Here is a 21,085-nt window from a genome sequence, read left to right as displayed (position 1 = left end):
TTGCCATGTCCTCTCCTCAAAATGAGTGTAGTAGACCCAAATCACGCAGAGCCCAAGTAGGTTGCATGGACTAAAGCAGTACAACAGAGCTTCTCTCCTCTACCCAGGCAGATGGGATTAAGGCACCTTCCGGGGAGAGACAGTGCTTTGAATTTAAGTGTAATCCCTAGTTTATATACAAAATCACATGAGGAAATCAATCTGTCTGCAGAGTTAAGGTGTAGTCTGAATTATCAGGTGTTAGAGCAAAATCTGGGAATTCCAATGAGCCTCAGTGCTTTTAAGTATCCTGTGTCTTTTGGCAAATCTGTGCAACTCAGATATGCAGGGTTAATTCTTGCTGCCAAATTCAGCTTCACAGTTTTCCTCCGGATCGCTATTTCAGGGATCACACCCTCTAATGATCACAGTCTTTCTATTCCTTATAATGCAAGACCGGTGTCCACGGGCGTTAGCTGCGGATGCTCCCAGCCAGCTCGCCGGCTTTCCCTCTCCGCGCTGGTATCTCAGCTGCTAGCCGACATTGCGGGAACTGAAGCTTGGTCGCATGAAAGCTTTCACAGTCTGCCTCAGCGCTAACCTCTCCCCTATATATCTTCTCTGAACTTCTTTACAAACAGCACCTGTAAATGGCTTATCTCGTCTGCCTCTTCGCTTCCCCCCCACTTTCTAGCATTTCGTATGGGGGTATGTGCTTATCCGGTCCTGCAAGACACGGTGGCGTACAGCTTGCAAAAGAAAAGGCAAAGAAAATGATGTTGCCTGGGTCCAGAACTGATGGGGGACAGTGGTATATGCACGGTGGTATTTTTTTGGCGTGAAGCAGATGCTCTGGGGATGAGATAACACACTTTGAGCAGAAGCATGCCCTGCCGTGCAGGGACTGGCTTCTCTCGCTGTGCGGCACGGGTGGGCTCTTGCAGCGGGGCTTCGCCCAGGGCCAGGCGGGGAGGCTCCGGAGCCGCTCCGCACGCGGGGCGCCGCGCCGGCCGGAGCCGCCCCTGCAGCTCGATCGCGTGCGGCGCCCTGCGGTCCCGGGGCCTCGCGCGCGTGCAGCTGCTGTCGCGGCATGCCTCCTCCACGAACTTCTGCTGTGGCTGGAAGCGTCCGTGAAGACTCGAGCGTGGTCAGGACAAAGCTCGCTGAGCATCGCGCTTGCTGATCCTCATTAAACCCTGAGGTCTTGTGCACGTGCTGAAGCYGGCACCCCTGCAGCAGTGCAGGCTGGAGGCCTTAAGGGCCGACGCCGCGGAGCAAAGGCTCTGCKGACAGCAGGCCGCCTGCTTGCTCCTGCGCTGCTCGGAGACCCAGCCCCAAACTCTGCCAGCGGCAGCACTTTCCGGCCGACTTAGCGGACAGGCGTGACAGAAAGGGAGACGAACGTTTCAGAGGGAATCCTTTAGGATTTCACCGCTTTCCTCGTAGCTGTTTGAAACAGAGCTGATCGGACATGCAGGAGCTGCTCTTTCCTCCCTTCTCGCGAGGTCTGCGTGCGGTGGATCTCCGCTTGTCCTGGCACATCTGCGCAGGGAGCCAGCTAGTACCGGGCAGCTCCTCCTGCCCCCAGTGAGCCGCCGGGATCCGCGAGGAAATCGCCTGTCCTAGCATGCTGGAGTAACCTTCTCTCTCTCTCTCCCTGTCCCCTTCAAGAAACACCTCCAGACGCGTGYGGAGGGCTGGCGAGGTAGGGCAGGGAGCAGCCGCTTCCTTTGCAGAGCCGGGTTGAGGAGCGCTGGGACACAGAGGACRCCCGGGAGGAGGCGAACGTTGCTCTCAGCACTTCTGGCTGTCYCACAGCTCTCTCACTTCTGCAGGCCTGCCCGCGGGAGCTGGCCGGGGAAAAGCTGCTGCGTCCCTTCCCACTCAAAACGTGACTTTATGACTGCTTGGAGCATTCCTTCCTTCTGCAAGGGAARCCGATGCAAGGCGGGAGCGCGTCTAACTTCTGTTCAGGCCAGGAATTCCCAGTTGCATTCGTCTGATGCCAATGAGGAGTCCGGAGCGGGTCGGGGGGGGGAATTCTGAGTTTAAAGAGGTGGCTGGGGCACGCTCAGCACACACGGGCAGGGGCAGCTGCGCCCGAATCCCGCGCTGCAGAGGTGGCTGCCGCTTCACGCGAGGGGCGGCAGAAGCCCGATAACCAGCTCTGCCCACATCGTATTTTGTGCCCAGCGCAGGTGTCTCCTCTTTTCCAGTACTCCCCTCTGCTGAAGAAACTCTACTGTCAGATTGCCAAGACATGCCCCATCCAGATCAAGGTGTCCAGCCCGCCGCCGCCAGGCACCATCATCCGGGCCATGCCTGTCTACAAGAAAGCGGAGCACGTGACGGAAGTGGTGAAACGCTGCCCCAACCACGAGCTCGGGCGGGACTTTAACGACGGTGAGTGCTGGTCTCGCACCGCTCCGCTGGGCTGGTGGAAGGAGAAGGGGGCAACGTGGGCTGTGAGCTCCTCGGGGAGCTCCTGCTCCTCGGGCAAGCAGACCCAGCACAAGGCCAGCGTGCCCGTCACCCGGGCCAGGGGCTCCCGTGAGCCTGCGGACGTGCAGCAGGAGCCCCGGCACCTCTCGACGCCCCGTTAAACTCTCGGCGGCGAGGACGAGGGGGTCCGAGCGCGGCAGGGGCTGGAGGGCAGGGAGTGCTGCCGCGCTCCGCCCCGGCGCGGGTGCCAGCCCCGCTCGCGCTCRCGCAGGACCCGAAGCCTCGGCCCTGCCCTCCAACGCGGACCTTTGACTCCGCAGGCCAGTCAGCCCCGGCCAGCCACCTCATCCGCGTGGAGGGCAACAACCTCTCYCAATACGTGGACGACCCCGTCACGGGACGGCAGAGCGTGATGGTGCCCTACGAGCCCCCGCAGGTACCCAGTTTGCCTCCAGGGCGGGGGGGACGGAGCCGGCGCTCGTCCCCGGCTGCCGTGCGGAGGGGTGACCGGCGGGAGGCACGGCCGGAGCAGGGCTGCGTGGCGGGAGACCCGCCGCCCCGGGCGGGAGTCCCGCCGGCAGGACGTGTCTACGGCCGCCCCTGCCTTGCTCGCAGCCCCGCTGGCGGATGCGTTYGAGCACACGCAGCCGGGGAGGGGGGCGAAGCATCCGCGTCCTGTTGCCAGAAAGTGCGGTGCGAAGCCGGTGCCCAGGGACATCCCTGGGGCCAGGGCTGGAGGCCAGGAGCCCGCCCTCGGGGACCACGCAGCCCTTGTAGAGTCACCTCTTCCCAGCTGGGATGGACCCTTCCGTGCGAGATCACACGCTCCTGCCTCACCCTGGGAATCTCCCCTCGGATCTCCTCCGCTTGCTGTCCGCAGGGCGGTCCTGGCACGGGCCTCGCGGCTGCCTCTCGCGTCAGGGCGGAGTCCCAGCCTGCAGGGCCCCTGATTTTCACTCCCTGCTTGTGTCTGCTCTCCTCTCCTGGGGCAGGTGGGGACCGAGTTCACCACTATTCTGTACAACTTCATGTGCAATAGCAGCTGCGTGGGAGGAATGAACAGGAGACCCATCCTCATCATCATAACCCTGGAAACGAGAGAGTGAGTCACTGTCACAGCACCATCCCTACGCCGGGCAGGCCTCCTTCCTTGCGGCCGGGGGGGCTGGAGTCCTCGGGAGCACCCTCAGGCTATGCACAGCACGGGGGGGGGGGCTGGAGTCCTCGGGAGCACCCTCAGGCTATGCACAGCATGGGGGGGTCCCCCCAAGTGCGGCTGCAGCCCTCCTCTGCCCCAGGAATTCCTCGTCCCTCGCAGAAGACTCCTGCTCACGCTCTGAGGAGATGGGGGCTTCACTGGGGCTTTTTGAGTCAAACCATGAAGTGTTGGATTGAACTAAGATGCAACTCACAGATTCGTCTCTCCTCGCAGTGGCCAGGTCCTGGGACGGAGGTCATTTGAAGGACGGATCTGCGCCTGTCCTGGCAGAGACCGGAAAGCGGATGAAGACCATTACCGAGAGCAGCAAGCCCTGAACGAGAGCGCAGCTAAAAACGGCAAYGCCAACAAACGCAGTGAGTCCTCTTTCCAGGAAAGGTGGGTGGTTCGGGGTGCTGTCCTGCTGCGCTCCGCGGCTGCTGGCCAGCCGCCGCTCAAAGCAACGCAGCTGCTTCCACGCCACCTCCTTTTCTATCGCAGCCAAAGCCACCGTGCTCCAGAAGTTCAGACTCAAGTCCACATCTGGGCATAACACTCACCTTTCTTAAGTCTCAAATCTTAGAAGCTGGACTTGCCTCCCCTTCCTCTCAGGGTGCAATACTGTTGGTGAGGAGCCTTCCTGTCCACATAAATTTGTTCTTCATTGTTGTTATTAATAAAGGGACATCAGTGCCAGGACACAGTTAAACTGCTAGCAGCCCATGTGTGGTTTGGAGGTTAAATACTGCAGGGAAACAGAGCGTTGTCAYGCGTGTTCTGCTCTCCCAGGGACAATGCAGGAAAATGCATTCAGAAACGAGGGGAAAGAGGGAATTTTCTGCATTAGTTTGTCACCCAAAACTCAAAAACCGCTTCCCAAAGCCACAAATCCTGGAAGAGAGAGCATAGTAGATGTGTGTCAAGCTAAGTCTGCTAGAGGCAGTTATTTCCCTGTTTTCAGTGAAGGTTTGCAAAGTACCCCGGTTACCTGTTTCTGCCCCAAGGCTGCACAACCCCACTGCTGCTGGGGGAGCGAGGCCACAGCAGTTCCCACGGCTAGGTTGGACTTTTGTTTCCCACTGACAGTTTTTCCTCTCTCCTTTCCAGCTTTCAAGCAGAGCCCACAGGGGATCCCTGCGCTGGGGGCTGGCATTAAGAAACGGAGGCACGGGGAGGAGGAGATGTACTACGTGCCTGTAAGTGTCCGAGAGCCGCGCTGGTGGTCACCTGCCTGCCCTGCCCTAGGACAGCTGGAGCTTTGTGCCCTCGGAGGGAAACGCCGTGGGGATGAGGTGTTAGGAAGGATGAGGTTGCACGGCTGGAGGAGACAGTCCTGAGGTCTACGGCAATGTGGCCGGCATGGGGCCAGCAGCATGTCCTGCAGGGATGAGAGGAGACCTAGAAAGAAGGGGGGAAGCATCTGAGGATGCAAACGTCTGACGGGATCCYGGACCCTTGAACGTTTACTGGTCGCAGTGACATTGTGCCCTGCCGGCCAGGGTAGCAAAAACGGGAGACAGGCCGTGTAAAAGGGCCAGGTGAGACGGGCCTAAGTGAAGGCCTGGACTTGTCCCCCCTTCCAGGTRCGAGGACGGGAGAACTTCGAGATCCTGATGAAGATAAAGGAGAGCCTGGAGCTGGTGGAGCTGGTCCCRCAGCAGCTGGTCGACTCTTACCGACAGCAGCAGCAGCAGCTTCTGCAAAGGCAGTAAGTACCGCTGCAGCGGCCGGGAAGCCCTCCCGAGACCCCCGCTCCAGCAGCCGCAGCTCTGCAGCAGGCAGCAAGGCCCAGCGAGCGGCCGGAGAGCGGCCCGGCCCTGGCTGTGCGGCCGGCCCTCAAGCAGCTGCCCCCTAAGCGGTTGCGGAGGTGAGGTGGAAGATACTGGGAGCTGGAAACTTGCAAGTCCTCRGCCCGTGTCTGCAGAGGCCAAAGCCGGGACGCGTCCGCGGTGCCTCTCCCTGCTTCCCCTTTCCACGCCTGTTAAGTGCAGAAATCCATTTCCTGCCTTTACCAGGAGTTTCAGCAGTGTGGAGGGGGGCTTTCTCGGGACACTGGGACGCGCTGGCTGTAGCACGGAGTACAAACCTCTCTCGGGGACTGCCCGTGGGGACTAGCGGGGCCCCTCGACAGCAGAGTCAGCGCGCCAGCCGGCCCCGCACGGCTGCAGTTTGTCCTGGGTTGCTCCCAGTGCAAACGAGCTTTTCGCGCTGCCACAGTTCGCGCTGGTCCAACTGCCTGAAACCGCAGCCCAGAAAATCCGGCAGGGCAACAGCCAGCAGGGAGCCCCGGGGCAGGCAGGGCCGGAGGCTCACTGCCCGCGTTGCTTTTTCGAGCAGGAGCCACTTGCAGACGCCTTCGTCCTACGGTCCTGTCCTTTCGCCTATGAACAAAGCTCACGGAGGAGGAATCAACAAGCTGCCGTCTGTCAACCAGCTGGTGGGGCAGCCGCCGCAGCACAGCTCCAGCTCGGCGCCCAGCCTGGGGCCCGCGGGTAAGGCCCCCGCGCCGCCGCGTCCCCCGTCCCCCGGCAGCGCGGAGGCGGACGGACGGACGGCAGCCGCAGCTCCGTGCTGCACAGAGCRGCACAGACCCCCGGAGCCAGGCTCTGCTTAGCTTTCGCCCCTCCTCGAGCCCCACGCCAAAACAGAAGTGTCTCGGGCAAAGGCCAGGCAGATTATGTTTGTACACAGCACCCGGCTGGAACCTACCTCCAGCTGACAACACCTGGGAGAGATCTTCCCAAATGCCGCTGCACGGGGACGGGTGGGAGTTTATGGTGTAACTCGATCTGTGCAGTGGATCTCCTAGAAGCTCTCGGGGGAAGGCAGTGGGCTCAGCCTCAGCTGGCTCAGACCCCTGTCAGTAGCCCCCCTGGTGAGGGACAGGGCAGTTACAACCATTTGGGCTCGGTTACGTCTAACGTGTTGACGTGGCTTCTGCCTAGGACCTGGGATGTTGAACAGCCACCCCATGCAACCCAACGGGGAGATGAATGGAGGCCACTCRTCCCAGTCGATGGTCTCAGGATCACACTGCACCCCTCCTCCTCCGTACAACCCTGATCCCAGCCTTGTCAGGTAGGGAAGACGTCCGATGCCTGTTGTGTGTTGTCCTTTCCTGCTGTTGTCCGTTACTCTAACCTTCAGATCTGTCTAGCAACTGGTCAGCTGGCCACTGGTTCCAACTGAGAAATCACTGCTCATGAAATCACATAGACTATTCTTCTCATTTCAGAAATCAAAGCCCAGCCAACTACCAGCTAGAAACACGTATTGCCTTCAAACACCCCTGAGTAAGCCATCCTTGCTCAATCAAAAATTAAATACATGTGAACAAGAATCTGGTTTTGTATGTGTAAAACTGGCACATAACATTGTGGAAATTTCCCTTTCCCCTTCCTTACCAGTGATACCTGGAAAGCGTTCCACACGATTTATTTCCGTGAGGAACGTGTTATCAGATCTGCAGCCACTTTTTCACGTTCCAGTCTTTTAAAAAGACCACAGCTGTTTTMAAAGACGTCCCGCCAGAGTTAGGGAAGTTGCACAGTTGCAGCCCCGTCTGTACATAGCAGAGACTGACTGTCACTGCGCAGACTAAGGCACGTTCCTCTCTCCCTCTCCAGGTAGCTCAAGCTCCCTCAGAATACTTAGCGTAGGTTATTCAGCTGAAACCTCCGAAGATCAGGAGAAGTAAAGAAGYAATGTTGGAATGAACGTAGTCCCATTAACTTCTTCACTCTGAACTTAATGGCACGTTAGGTCGTGCTTTGGCTTTGCATCAGCCACAGCAAAAAACTCTGCCCAAGCACTCTGAGCATCCCAGAACAAGYTCCCCACCACATTCGCGTTTGCCTGCATCCCATCTGCATCGCGAGGGTTTAGAAGGGTTGCCAGCGCTTTAGGAGGCAGGAGCCTGCTACAGTCTCCTCCGTGCCTTTTCAGTGAGCTGAAACACGGTTTGCCACTGCAGTGATGGTTGAGAGCACAGCTTACATTCATGAGAAGTTAACGCCACTTTATTTTCCAAATTTTTTCTGCAGTTTTTTAACAGGATTGGGGTGTCCAAACTGCATCGACTATTTCACCTCACAAGGGTTACAGAATATTTACCACCTGCAGAACCTATCCATAGAGGTAAATGCTTTGAGAAGATCTGTTCTTACCGCTTGTTTCTATCAGCTGTTGATCTTAAAAGCAGGGACAAAACAGTTCTGAAAGAAAGGAAGAAAACGTGCACCAACCTGTCACACAAGCTATATGTTCCCCGTGATCTACGCCTTCCTTTCTAGTCCTTCAGATTTAGTGGCAGTTCAGTCCTTGGTAGCAATCCCAATGGTCTGCTCCACCGACTCTTCCAGAGAGTCAGAAGGGAGGGCTGACAAGCTTATAGGATAACAAGGAAAAACAAAATAATAAACTCCAGTACTTCTTTCTGGGACACCTAAAAAGAGCTAAAAGATCCCCAGATCAGAACTCAAATAAATACGCTTTTACCTAACATATAGGAGAACAAACTGAGGTACTCAGCAAAATCGTCCAAAGCCCACAGAATCAGTGGGAAGACTTCCACTGTATTTCAGTGAGTTTTAAACCAGACCTATAGCTCCGATCTTACGTCTTCCCACGTAAATCTTCAGTGTGTCTGTCAGACAAAAGAAGATAAATTAGCGAGTCACACCCAGGATCTCTGTATCCYGGGACTCGCTGTTCCAACCTGGGGTCAAACAGCACAGGTTAGGCCAAAKCCAGAATGAAAACTTGTATAAGCTACGTTAGAAACTCTTGCTATTACAGCCCTCTGCTGCTGGGGGGAGAAGGGTTTGCTACTGCAATTCTTGGCTAAAGCGCAACTCTCGGTGCAAACACCAAGGTCACTCGTAACCAGAAGAGGAAAACAGCTTAAACCTTTTCAGCCAGAGTCAATGCTAGCGGCAGTATTTTGGCCAAGTCCAAGCTCTGACTCTGATTCTGTTTTGCCTCTAAGTAGTTTGTAGCAGTTGTCTTCTATCTGGCAGCTGAAATAAAATACGAGAACACGTTTCAGTGATGCAGTTGTTGAAGACACAATGATTTTTCATTGGTAGCTGGGGCCAGTTGCATAATCTTAGCCTGGTTTTGGAACGTTTTCTGAACTAACTCCGTTATTATCTGTGAGCCGTCAAAAGAAACGTTTGGTACAGTCAAAACGTTATACCAGATTGCTGAGCTGTGTGTCCAAGTTGACGTTTGTAATTACTAATTGCACACTTGCGGTCTTCTCTAGTTAACACTTCCGTGATTCTCCGTGTTTGGCATTAACGTGGGTCTCTAGCAGCTCTCCGTTGCAACGGTGCTCGTTCTGACGCAGGCATCTGCGCGCAGGCCACCGTCCCTGAGATTTTCGAGCTCGTTTAGCGTTGTAACCACGGCCCTTCACGTCTGTCACGGTAATCTGCCACTGCCCGTGTTGGTGCAGTAACACGCCTGACATGGTCCCAACACAGTTTGAGAAACGTGGCCCATCCCCAAAGCCATCAGTGCCCTCCTGTGTGGTACGTGATGCCTAGAAACGCAGCTCCAATCTCTCAGGGCAGGACCTGGGGAGAGAAGTGACCACAGACCAGCGAGGCTGCTGCCTCCTTATGCAGGTGAACAGGACAACAGGACACTGCACACGCTGCTCTGCAATCGGTGTCGGAAGGCGAGAGGCCCCGTCCTTCCCGTTTTCCCGTTGGTTTTACGTGAAGCAGTAACTYGCTTCTCCTCCTCCCACCCTAAATAAGAGAAACGTTGTTCTCTAACCTGCAAAGCTGTAYGTGAGTAACTGGCCGCTGGTTACAAATGAGAAATTACCCAAGGTGGGAAAACCTGTGGGCTTGGTGCCACGACACGGGGAGGCCCAGGAGCACGGCTGGTGCATGCGTTGACTTCGTGCCCATACGCTGCCTCTGAAGCACATGCTCAGGGGTCTCGGGGCTTGTTCCCATCCCTATTCCTGAGCCTCTCCTGGTTGTCGGACGTGGCTCAGCAGTGTTGTTCTTCCAGGATCTCGGAGCACTGAAGATCCCAGAGCAGTACAGGATGATTATCTGGAGAGGCCTTCAGGATCTCAAGCAGAGCCACGACTACGGGGCCCAGCAGCTCATCCGCTCCAGCGGCAACGCCTCCACGATCTCCATCGGCAGCTCTGGCGAGCTGCAGCGGCAGCGCGTCATGGAGGCGGTGCACTTCCGCGTGCGCCACACCATCACCATCCCCAACCGCAGCGGGGCCGACGAGTGGGCGGACTTCGGGTTTGACCTCCCGGACTGCAAATCCCGCAAGCAGTCCATAAAGGAAGAGTTCACCGAGGGAGAGATCAACTGAAGGTCTCCAGGAGGCAGCAGGAAGAGACTGGACCAGAGTTAAAAGAACACAGAAAAAAGTGAAACCCCGTATGAAAAACAGCAAATTATTTTCAGTCTCTCGAGTGTCTGGCTGAAAACGTCGTTTCACTGGACAGCCGGGAACTCCGAGCCCTTGAGAAAGCACGGCCTGATCCACTCATTAGGTACCTTCCCCGGAAAGGAAATTCCACGGGTTTTATCAGAGGATCAAGGGGAAGGAAAGGGCAGCTGAAACAACTCRCGAAGCAGAACGTGGAGGTTTTCCGACAGAGGAAGAGTCGTTTGCTGCTTTATAACGCCACTTCCTATCTTACTGGACCATCCTTGCATCAGACCGATGCAGCACAAAGACAGCACATACATTTTCCTGTTAGCAAAACTCGCCTTCTTTTCTTCWTGTCTCTCCCTGCTCCGTATCCTCAGCGATGTCCAAACCCTGCAGGTCTTTGTCACTGTAAAAGCGGGTTCTCGCATCTGCTCCGTTTTCCGTAAAGGTACCTGCCGCTGACAGACACAAAGCRGCAAAACCCATCTGCTTTCCCGATGGACTGCCAAAAAGCGTCCGTCTCCCTCAGTTCTTTGTAGGGCAGAGAGCGCCTGTTTTGTCACTTGCAGATGTGTTCGTGTACTTAAATAYTTGGGTGTGTATAGACAGACCGCAGTGTACATACAGTATACTCATCGTGCTGTAAGAAAAAAGATTTATTTTCATGTAAGCTGTAAAAATTGATACTCACTCCTGAGACACGATGGTGTCAGGTAAATTAATGTCCTGCTGTAGCACGCAAATACGCAGAAATCCCGCTTTCAAGCCTTATCCAGCAAAGATTCAAGTGATTTTCCCCCTCCGGGTATCCTTCAGGTGACCGCGAGCCTGCGAGCTCCACGGAGTCGCTGCCTGCGCTGTCGGAGGGGGCTGAAGGTGGGTTAGATCGAGCCGGCGGGAGCGCGGCAGGCGTAAACCCGACCCTACCCTGGTGCAGGGCAAGGCGCTGGGTGACGGTGAGCGAGCCGGGGGGACGAGGGCGCCGCTTCCACCGCCGCTCTCCCCTCTGCACGGCACCGAGGGGGCCGGGACCCCGGTGCCGCTGCTGAAATGTGAACGTTTTTCCTAAAATAACTGCTTATTAAAGCACTTTAAGGCTTTAAAGGCTTTAAAACCATCATTTGTGTTTTCAATGTTAACTACGACTTCTTCCAGCAGTATTAACTGATATGCTCCTACCAGGTTATGGTGGTATTTTTTTGTAATGTTATCTTTGGAAAATGTGTTATTTTTATAGCTGTATTTGTTTTTGGTTTTTTGTAATGCAATAAAAGCACACATCTGAATTACAGCACCCGACAGCTGAAGCCTTGCTTACCTCGCGTGGGAAGCGCTCTCACAGCGCTAGCGCCAGCTCCAAAGCCGCGGTGTCCCCTCTGGAAATTGCCCGGAGCTGTCTTGCTTCACCAGCGAAGCAAAGTCACAGCCACGCAGGTCTGCCGAGAACACGAGCGCTTCCCGAAGCGAGAGGCCGTGGAAGCGCCTCCCCCGCCGTCAGGGGCGCGGGAACGAGCGGCCCGAGGGAGCAGAGCGCTTCTCCCGCAGCCACGAGCTCCTGCTGCGGGGGCAGGCGCGAGAGCGGTTCGCTCCGCGGAGGCAAGAGGCCCGTCTCCTTTCGGGAAGCCCCCGCGCCGCCCCGCTTCCCTCCGCTCCTCGGGCCCGCYGCCCCCCTCGCTGGCGCGGGGCCTGCTCGCCGCCGGGCAGGCTGCTGGAACGATCTCGCCTGAAGAGGTGAGCGTCCACCTCTTCCTGAAGAAGACTGTTTTCTCAAGAAATGACCAGAAAATAGGGCAGAAAAGTGATAGTAATCTTTATCATCAAGACACAGTTTTCTCATGTTTGAAAAAAATTACACTGTTAAAAACAATTTCCATAAGACAATTGTGTTTAGTTACAAATGTCACAGTTATTTCTAGTTTTAGTCTTACACTGCAAATATAGGATCGGAAAGTGACAGAATTAAGGAATCTTTCGAGAAGAAAAGTGACGTGCATCAACTAACACTCAAGGCAAGGATAGTCTTTCAATACAATAAAAAAAAGCTTTCAAAAGAGCTTGAAAACTGGCATATGAGAAATACAGGCAAGAACAGTCCAATCTGCATATCTGCAATAAGCTCAACGTAAGAATAAAAAGAYAAAAATAACCTGGCTTGAAAGCAGACTTGTCTGTTGTTGAAGGCACTGTCTTCTTCTGTGATGTATATTCCAAGTGTGCTGGACTGTAAAAAAAGAAGCCTTTAAAGTATGTAATCACCACCCTTCCTGCACTCAAGGAAGGCGACTGTGGCTCACTTTTGCTATTAAAATATTAACAAACAAGGTTTGCATTTAAGCAAGGCAAACAAAAGCACGCCGACAGCTACCTCGCTGTTGCGCYGAGTAATCCAGCCACCGCTGAACCCCGGTACCGGATAACCCAGCCASCGCGCACACCCCTCCGTCACAGAGGCTGCACGGGGTCACCGCTCACGTTCACAGACTGCATCCTGGAAAGCGTTTTYCCCAATGCAGCGTTTATTAGGGGAACGCCCAAGCGCGCTGCGTCTCTGTGGGATACTTGTGAATCGTGGCCGTCCCAGCACTCCTCCTCTCGCTGCAGTCAGCGCAGCGGCGAGACTCTCTCCCTGCTTTTCCAGTCCTCCCCACCCGCCAAGAAAGGTAGATGACCATAACTTCTCAGCTGTGTATGAAATCCATAGCAAAAATTTAGAAAACCCATTAAAAAACAAAATAAATAAGCGGCCCAAGAGCGACTCTTGTGCAGAGGCCGCACATACTGGAGGGAAGCGAGCACGGACCAGCCGAACGCTCCCGTTTCCCGAGCATTAGGCCATCTCGTTTCCACGGCTGCCACCTGCCCGGCGGTTTACACCTCCCTGCCGCGTCCCGATGAGCGCTGCTCCTCTCCCCAGGAAACAACGCTCCACGAGCAACAAAGCTCTCCAGAAGAARACACCACCTGGACAGGACCGCACGTAACTCTTCTGGAGGGTCCTGGCTGCTGTGCTAAGAAGCACCCGCAACACGGAGCCCTTCTAGCTCAAACGGGCCTCCAAGTTCTGGCCGTTTCCAGTGGAAACGTACAAAGTAAGTCTCTTATATAAAAGCAGGATAACAGTGGAGACATCACCAGGTAAAAAGAGTTCGCTGTAGCACAGCTCAAAGCTTATCCTCCACCTCAGAACAGCAGCGTGCCTCACTCTGTTTCAGTCTTGATTACAGGCGGGTCTTTTGCTTCGTTGCGTAAGTCAACAGCAGAGCCATTTCTCCAGGACTGTTCAGCAGCTGCAGCTACCTGAATTGTCCAGAGAAACTGCTCTTTGGTTATCACAGGCCGCTCTTTGTCTGCAGAGATGAGGAAAAAGAGCGGGTAAAATCGAGGGTCTACTGCGTGCTTCGCCCCGACCTGCTTTGGCGTTCRGCGCGCCCCTGCCTGCGCCGCGCCACCGCTCAGCTCCCGGAGCCGAGCGCTTCAGCGGCGGCCGCCTCTTCTGCCTCTCTGCCCAGCGGCGGGTGCGAGAGGACACCCTGCGGCCAGGAAGCGCCGGTCATCTGAACAGTATCTTCCAATCATTAGGATGATTAAAATCTCCCGCGCCAGAAGTTAAAGGGTTGCCTTCCCTACCCCTTCTTTCCTCAGATTGTAAAAAGAAAATGTTTCCATCCCCTCTGTTTCTCTAACCAGAATCTCGCGTTTTTCTCAAATGTAGTCAACTTCAGCAGAACAGAAATACTTTTGTTTCACATCTACCCATTTCTTCTGGGATTTCAGACACTAGCACCAAATTGCAATTGCTACTGGAACAGCTTCCAAGTTCTTGCTGAAAGCAAACCCAAGCCATTATTAGCCCCAGATTTAAGCCTTGCGTTACCTTTCAGGGTTCTAAGAAAGTGTCGAAAGAGCTGACTGTGCGCCTCTCTGTAACGATCGGCTTGGGTTTGGGAATAGATGGATACAGAAGTTCCATGCTCTGTAATTCCCAGGGGATTCTGATTATCTACCCGTAACGTTCCTTGAGAACCGTGAACCTGCAGGGAAGACAACAAAGAGGAAGGAGAACAAAGGTTTTAAAGTCACCATAGTTCTGATCTCAGATAGCTAACGGGTCTGCAAAAGCCCCTGCTTTGCATCAYCACAGAGAAAAGTGGTTCCTAAAATTAGGAGCTACAACTGGCGTATCTCCTTCTGTGGATCAGCCATGATGGAAACGGCAAACATAGTAGAGCGGTTTCTACTTCTGCAATATCTCAATTTTCTTTTGTCTGAGCAAAGCTTTTTTCTTTTTTTTTAAAAAAAGAAAAGATCTGTATTACTCCACAAGTCCAACCCACACATCGGTTCTAATTCATGACTTTTGGAACTTACAGGCAATAAGCCTCCGAGTTTACACTTTTCTTTCCCTTTAATGTCCTTTATGTTTGTGAGACCTTGACTCTTGGCTTGCCCCACCCCTAGAAGCATTTTGGAAACACAATAGATCAACTGTATAGTAACATTTCAGCCTCAAGAAAGCTGACACCAGTTTCTGTTCTAGTGTGACTGCATGTTCCTGATAACTCCAAGAGGATGCACGCAAACAGAGGCAGGACTTCGACAGCAAAATACAGTGGATTTTACCTTAAACAGATTCTACAAGCAATCCACTGCTACTGAGGCATGGAGCTGTTTTGCAAAGCGTATTTGCACATATGCGCTTGGGGCACAACACGTCCCACGTAAACATACACCTGGGAGAACTTACTAGAGACTTATCTTAAAAATAAGAACGCACCTCTAGTCTCTGATCACAGCTTTTAGTGCAGTGCTGACTGATGTCCAAAGTAACAATTGCTCCGCTAGGAAATTTCATGCTGACTGCTACAGTGTCTGCATCCTTCAAGCAGGCCATATCTGAGTGACAAAAAAGGCACTCACTCACACCAGGAACTGCAAACCAGCCAACAGCTACTACAGCAAACTGCTTTTCTTCCGTTAAGAGGCAACCCTGGCTCTGCAAAACTGTCCAACAGGAAGCACGGAAGACAGCAGAGCRCGTACCGCAGCGCACACCACTTCTCATCGCTTCTGAGAGCATGAGCTCTGCAGAAACGCGTAGTCCCCGCGCCTGAGCTCCACAAATCAAGCCCATGGCTTCCCCCAAAGACTTCCACTTCYTCTTTCAAGCCCATTGGCTTTTGCAACTTCTATGGCCACGATTAACCAATTTTCAGCACGTAGTACGAGGCAGAGCGTACRAATTCTTCCCTGTGTGTTGCACTGCAATGCGTTAGCTCAGATGATAGCATTACGTATTATGCCTCATAACAAGAGCAGGTCAGCGTTGGCAGCAGCTTTTAATTTACATTACATTTTAGCATTTCCATGCAAAAAACTGTCAGTTTCCAGTCTTGCAGTTGGTTTACATTAGCCTGGTAACCCAGAGACTGCTTATTTATCAACAGTTCTGAGTAAATCCACGTTTTTAACTGTGCTGAGATCAACAGAAAAGCACTAGAGAAATGAAATTCAAACAACTGAACAGACTGCATTAATGCTGTCGTAAGCATAAAGCTTTGCTACTTGTTTTCTGCATGCTGGTTTCTAAACAGCAAACTTATATCCCTCAATTCCTGGTAGGGAAGAGTTCAGTGATATCTCTAGAGCAATCATTTCACATACTGTCTACAAAAAATTCTTTTAGACACTTGTCTTCTATCTCACTAGACTATTTTTTCCAACAATTCCATGACAGAATACTTATGTCACAACTACCATGCTACTGTACATTCTTTTTTCCAATTTTAGCACTGAAATATGAAATAACTGAAAAGTTCAAAAGGTACAGAACAAATCATCTGCATAGTCGGTCTTACCTGCACAGAACGCATGTCCCAGTGAAAACACCGTATCTGGTGCACTCTCTCCCAACAACAAACCGATGGTATCTATATCATGCACAGCAGCATTATAAAAAATTCCACCTGGAGGAAGCAAAACTGGGCATTAAGGTCTTTGTGTTTAAAACCCACAGCAAATTTACACTTCTGAATTGCACTGAGGCCAATACAAAAAAAAATCCCACAAAACAAGAATTAATACAAAGAGTAAACAGAAATACTCGTGCAAGAGAAAAAGGATGGTAAAGAAAATGCTCATCAAAAGACAAAAGACATGCATCTTAGGGACACACAAAGAGAAGGAACTTCCTGCGGGAACACAGGGCAAGTAAACTTTTTAATCCTTTGAGAATAACTTTTTTAAAAGAAAGCTGCTCAGTACCTGACTTTTTTAGGAAGCTAAGAGAAGCTGCTGGATATACGCTGCTAATCGCTGATATCCGGTGAATCCTCCCCAAGGCCTGGCTGTCACGGACTTTTTTATACAAGAACTGGATCGCCGGGTCAAAACGCCTTCAAAGAGAAGCAACCCATGTGGAAGAGCGTTTGGGACAGACCAAGGCCACCCGGGGCCGCTGCGACAAGCGCAGTGCAACAGGCTGACCGGCCGCAGACAACACCGGCCGTGCAACGCTTGCACCTGTCCAGATTAGCACGGGTTAGATCCAGCTTTCTGACCCACTTCTCCAAGTTCAGCAACAGAGTACATACTGTTTTGCCTCTTGCAAGTATTAGCATCTACACTCCACTACACTTACTGAACCAACACCTTAAACAGGAAATTAAATTACAGGGACTAAAAGAATTCAGAAGTCCAGTAAGTTACCTACAGTTCTCCTTAGAGCCCCACTYACAGGTTTCTATTCGGATGAGGGCTGACCAAAACCTCTACTCAAGAGAAGTTCACGCTCAACCTTATGGCTGGGGAACGGACCTGTACATGTAACACTCAAAGTGAAAAGGCAAACGTTAGTATGGATATTTTGTGTAACTACGCATTAAAATTTACAAACTAACGCGTAATCCAAATAATCGTTGTTTGCTGTGAAAGCGACCGCTCTCGACAGAGGAGCAGTAAACACACTTCATCATTTACTAACAACCYGCATCCACACCAAGCATACGGTGTTAAATTCTAAGTTTAAAGTAGCATTCTTTGCTTGTAGCAGAGTTCCCCAAGGTTTAACAGAGCCGGAGCGAGTTACAATTAATCTACGTTCTTTCTGTTTCAACTATTCAGTCTTAAGAGTCGAGATGTGAAGTCACAAGCGGAAATGTCACTTTATAAAGGCTAATAAATCTATTCCGCCAAATACGCCAACAACTGCAACGTCACACAGGATTTCCACACTCGTGCGCTTCGCGATCCCAGGCGCCGCAGGCGCCACCTCRTCCAACGGCGCAGCGGGAAGGCGCAGCTGAACTACGTCTCTGGGCAGAGGCCAGCGCACAGAAATTCAGGTCAGGTGGAAAGCCGAGCAGCAGATGGGGCAACACCTCCCTGAAGAGAGTCTCCTCAAAGGAGCTTAATAAGGTGGCTCACTCTTTTGTTAACGAGTTACCGTAAGCCCTTGCACCTGTTTGCTAACGTTGGTGCTCGCGGTGCACAGGATCAGCGTTTGTTACAACGGTACAGCCTGTTTTAAACTCTGTAGTGTTCCAGAGTTACGATTCGGTAACATTTCGAATGTTACAGATTACATTTAGCATGTCAAATACAATCAGCACCTCAGTAAAAACACAAAAAAAGGACTAACCAAAAAAGACGAGTTTTCAATATTATGAAAACACAGTCAATGTTTCAAAGATGGTATTTCTCTTGTATGCTGTTTTGAAGAACACATTTAAATTTACTGCCTTCTTCCAGCATTATTTCTAGTTGACTGCAACAAAGCTGTCCAACAGAGGAGAAAAAAAAAAAGAAAAAGGATGCAAGACCCTCTGATCCAGGAAAAGTACAATGCACTGGGCCACAATTTTCATCAAGGAGTCTGTAATAAATGAACAAAGCTTAATGCCATAGCGTATGACTAAGCGGAAGAGAGTTACGAACTAAATGCTTTACTCATAAAACAATGAAAAGCAGGTCTCAGTGGCCACATGTTTAATTAATCACAGGTCTGCCTAGCGGTTGTACACACACACACACAAATAAATAAATAAACAAAAAAAATCATTTTTTCCTAAAACCACAGACAAGAAGTTGCCTTAGGGAATGGCACAGATTGCCAGAATATTTCTCTCTTTGAAGCTTCAGTGCAGCATTTCCAAAGCCTCAAAGTGTCTGCAGAAATGCAAACTACTCTTGCCTATGTCCATTYAAAAAAAAATGGGGCTTTCAAATCTTAAAAGCTCTACAGTTTGAGTTCCATTATCGTCTGATCCAGTGAGTATGTATTTTAATCCTGTAACAGACCAGATTTTACCTCTACTAAGTATAAAGAATTAATCAAATCCAAACTCCCCGATGAAGAACATTAACAAGTAGCAATGAAACAAAGTTTGAGGAAGTCAGTGCTACTTTCAGGCACACGCTTCTTAACAAGCATAGATCAGAAGAAAAATGCTGGTCTTACTTGTAGAATCCACAAAGYAATGGTCTTCCACATCTGTCAGCTTCATCAAAACAAGCTTCCGCTGTCTGCCTGTCTAAACTGGGGAGCCTCTCGCAAAATACACCTTTCCCTAGGCAAAAGGTCACAGAATACAGAATTGAAGGCAGGACACAATCTGCGCCGAACGTTTTTTACCGTGCAATATTGTATACAGTAAGTCACGACATTCTACAGAGCATGTTTCACAGAACCAAAGCATGGCTGTTATGTTCACGATGCTAATTCCCTTTTTGCTGCCAGGTGCTAYGGTTTCATCAACTATTTGCAAACCCCAAGAAGTCTGACTGTTTTTATGGCTAGCTTTCCTTTAATTCCTGGTTGTACTTCTAGGAATAGATATTTGAAGGAGYTGCAGTGAGAGCAGCACCGTACAAACTCCATTTGTGCCTGAGCCGTTAACATCAAGTCAGTAATGAACTAATTTCTCTTCAATTATGCAATTCTGCAGTCTATACACCTCAAGGGACACTGCCTCAAAGTACAGCGTCAAAAGCACAAGTAACTAATGAATGGAAAGGTGTAATTATTCCTAGGATAGAAGCTACTAGGAGGACCTTTGCTAGTAATCACTGTCACCAGCGTTGCTTGTACTAGCTATTAAGAAAGGTACAACCCACAAACTAGAATTCCCACTCTGCTGATTACTTGTCCTGGTGCTCTGCTTTCTGATCATCATCTTCTGATTCTACAGCCATGTTAACAGTGTTGGCAATCAACAGAAAGCACARCAGTTGAGCGATACAGGCTTTCTTCCCACTCATAAGTGCCCCCCCCTTTTTTTTTGATTAAGCAACTGTTGCAGTTGCTACGGATTTGGGAGTTGAAGAGACAGATGCACGAGGCAAATATTAAGATGTTGGTACTTTTGAAGAACTTCACAGCTACTGAATCACTGGACCTCCAGCTGAGCGTGGAAACAGGAATTTTACAAACTCAGCTGTGACACTGATCTTTCTGATACAGCCATTACCAGCAAAAGTTCTTTTTAAAAAAAAAAAAAAAAGATAGATTTCACACCCTGCAAGCGTTTGGCAAGCATACGAACATACAAGCCCTACTTCAACGTGTGCTACTGACCACAAAGRAAAGCGCAATTCGCAGAACTTAGCCTTACCAGCTCGTAAAGCCTCTATTACAATCTCAGAAGCTTCTTCAGGTGGGGAACAAATAATGGCTCCAGAGACTCTGCAGGAGTTAAAAGAAAGTTCCTCAGTGAGGACAAGATTTCTGCTGGAACAACAGTGGTCCTAATCTCCTTTCAGATACAATTATTTTAAGTGCTTGCTTCTCAAATTTTGAGGAGGAGTTAAACAAGGCATAAAACGTCAGCCATCTGGAAGAGTGAGTTATGTTAGGAWAGGGACTGCTTGCCTACGTGCAAGGGCGCAGGTTCTGAGGCGCCAATGCTCGGAAGAGACAGTAACACGGGARGCCAAGCTTTAACCAGATCTCTTAATTCAAAGCCAGCAACTTACTTAAGTTTTCTTAAAAGCACATAGTTAGAGAAAGAACACATGTCCTGACTCAAAATGAGAAAAGACACAGTTAATTTGCACTGGTTTTCTTGCATGTTGGAGAAGGTGGTCTTTAAAGGAGCTCTCTGAAAACTACTTGAACTCCGCTAGTTAAAAATATACAGAAGAATCTCAAAATATTTACGTGGTAGAACCGCTGAAAACATGAGCAGTACTTCTTGGCTCTGTATTTTTAACATCAAGCCTGTCTTTCTGAAAAGCTTTGCCTTTCAGTTTTGTAGTGACATTTGCAGCACTAATCCAAGAACTGACTGTAACCACAGCATTAGACAGTACTTGATCACTTCAGCAGAAGAGCAAAATGCCAGAGTCTTCTAACATTTACAGTGCTCTGCTTTTCTGGGACACATTTGGAAGAGCCACTGGAATCAGCCAGCTCCTCTGAGGCAGGAACGCTGCTGCTGGGCCACGGGAAGGCACGTTACGTGTTGCTGCATGAGAACACAGGCAAGCGTGTGTTTGGGTTTTTTTTTCATATTCTTCAGCATAACTACCTACTTGCTCTGATTCCTCCACAAACCCCAGGCACAGAAACCAAGTTAAGCTGCCCAGGAAATCCTGAAACACAYGCAACCTAGCTCATAGGGAGTAACTGGACTTAGCCTGTGGGAGCCCCACGCTCCCACGGAGAACCAGAGTCCCCCTCTCGCAGCGCCGAGCATCCGAAGCCAGGCGAGCAAGGTCTGGGCACGTTACGGCTCCAGRCCAGCTCTCCAGGCAGGGAGGCAAGCTCAGCGCAGAGACACTCGCCCCAAGCCTCGCGCCAGCGAGGAAACCCGCGCGGCAGCTGCCCGCGGACTGCACCGTTGGTCGCCGAGCGCGACGTGAGCGTCCTGCTGCCGCAGCACCCTGGTGYTGGCCAACAGCTCGGCCCCGAAGGCGCGCTCCACCTCCCGCGGCTCCTTCTCCACCGCGTAGAGCAAACGGCAGCCGCCCTCCTCCAGGAGGCTCCGAAAGGACGCCGGGCTGACGAGCTCCGCGCCGAAGAGGGCGAGCCCGAGGCCGAGGCCGCCGGCGGCGCCC

At 51.6% G+C, this 21,085-nt stretch overlaps 2 protein-coding genes across 2 annotated transcripts in view; one reads left to right on the top strand and one right to left on the bottom strand.

Annotated features, from left to right (window-relative positions):
* Window positions 1-9,986, top strand: part of TP73 (tumor protein p73) — a 23,310-nt gene extending 13,324 nt beyond the window's left edge. The window contains exons 2-11 of the mRNA XM_085316616.1: window positions 2,196-2,382; window positions 2,742-2,857; window positions 3,414-3,523; window positions 3,854-3,996; window positions 4,727-4,815; window positions 5,203-5,327; window positions 5,957-6,111; window positions 6,565-6,697; window positions 7,663-7,756; window positions 9,647-9,986. Coding sequence (XP_085172742.1) covers window positions 2,196-2,382; window positions 2,742-2,857; window positions 3,414-3,523; window positions 3,854-3,996; window positions 4,727-4,815; window positions 5,203-5,327; window positions 5,957-6,111; window positions 6,565-6,697; window positions 7,663-7,756; window positions 9,647-9,967 — 1,473 coding nt within the window. The 3' untranslated portion in view covers window positions 9,968-9,986. The remainder of the gene's footprint in view (window positions 1-2,195; window positions 2,383-2,741; window positions 2,858-3,413; window positions 3,524-3,853; window positions 3,997-4,726; window positions 4,816-5,202; window positions 5,328-5,956; window positions 6,112-6,564; window positions 6,698-7,662; window positions 7,757-9,646) is intronic.
* On the bottom strand, window positions 7,623-21,084 carry LOC146589232 (uncharacterized; the record flags this gene model as incomplete). The annotated part of the gene is made up of 9 exons (XM_085316607.1): window positions 7,623-10,673; window positions 11,352-13,380; window positions 13,908-14,064; window positions 14,808-14,926; window positions 15,889-15,996; window positions 16,295-16,425; window positions 18,489-18,597; window positions 19,642-19,712; window positions 20,867-21,084. Coding segments are annotated over 8 exons (1,062 nt in total), but the record flags the coding sequence as incomplete, so codon positions are not given.
* Window position 21,085: the final 1 nt, after the last annotated feature.

Source organism: Rhea americana, unplaced genomic scaffold (genome assembly GCF_003343005.1).
Source record: "Rhea americana isolate MKP2758 unplaced genomic scaffold, rheAme1 scaffold_475, whole genome shotgun sequence".
In the NCBI taxonomy this organism is placed as follows: Eukaryota; Metazoa; Chordata; class Aves; order Rheiformes; family Rheidae; genus Rhea; species Rhea americana.
Note: the sequence above shows the minus strand (reverse complement) of the source record. Positions and strands in the feature narration are given on the sequence as shown.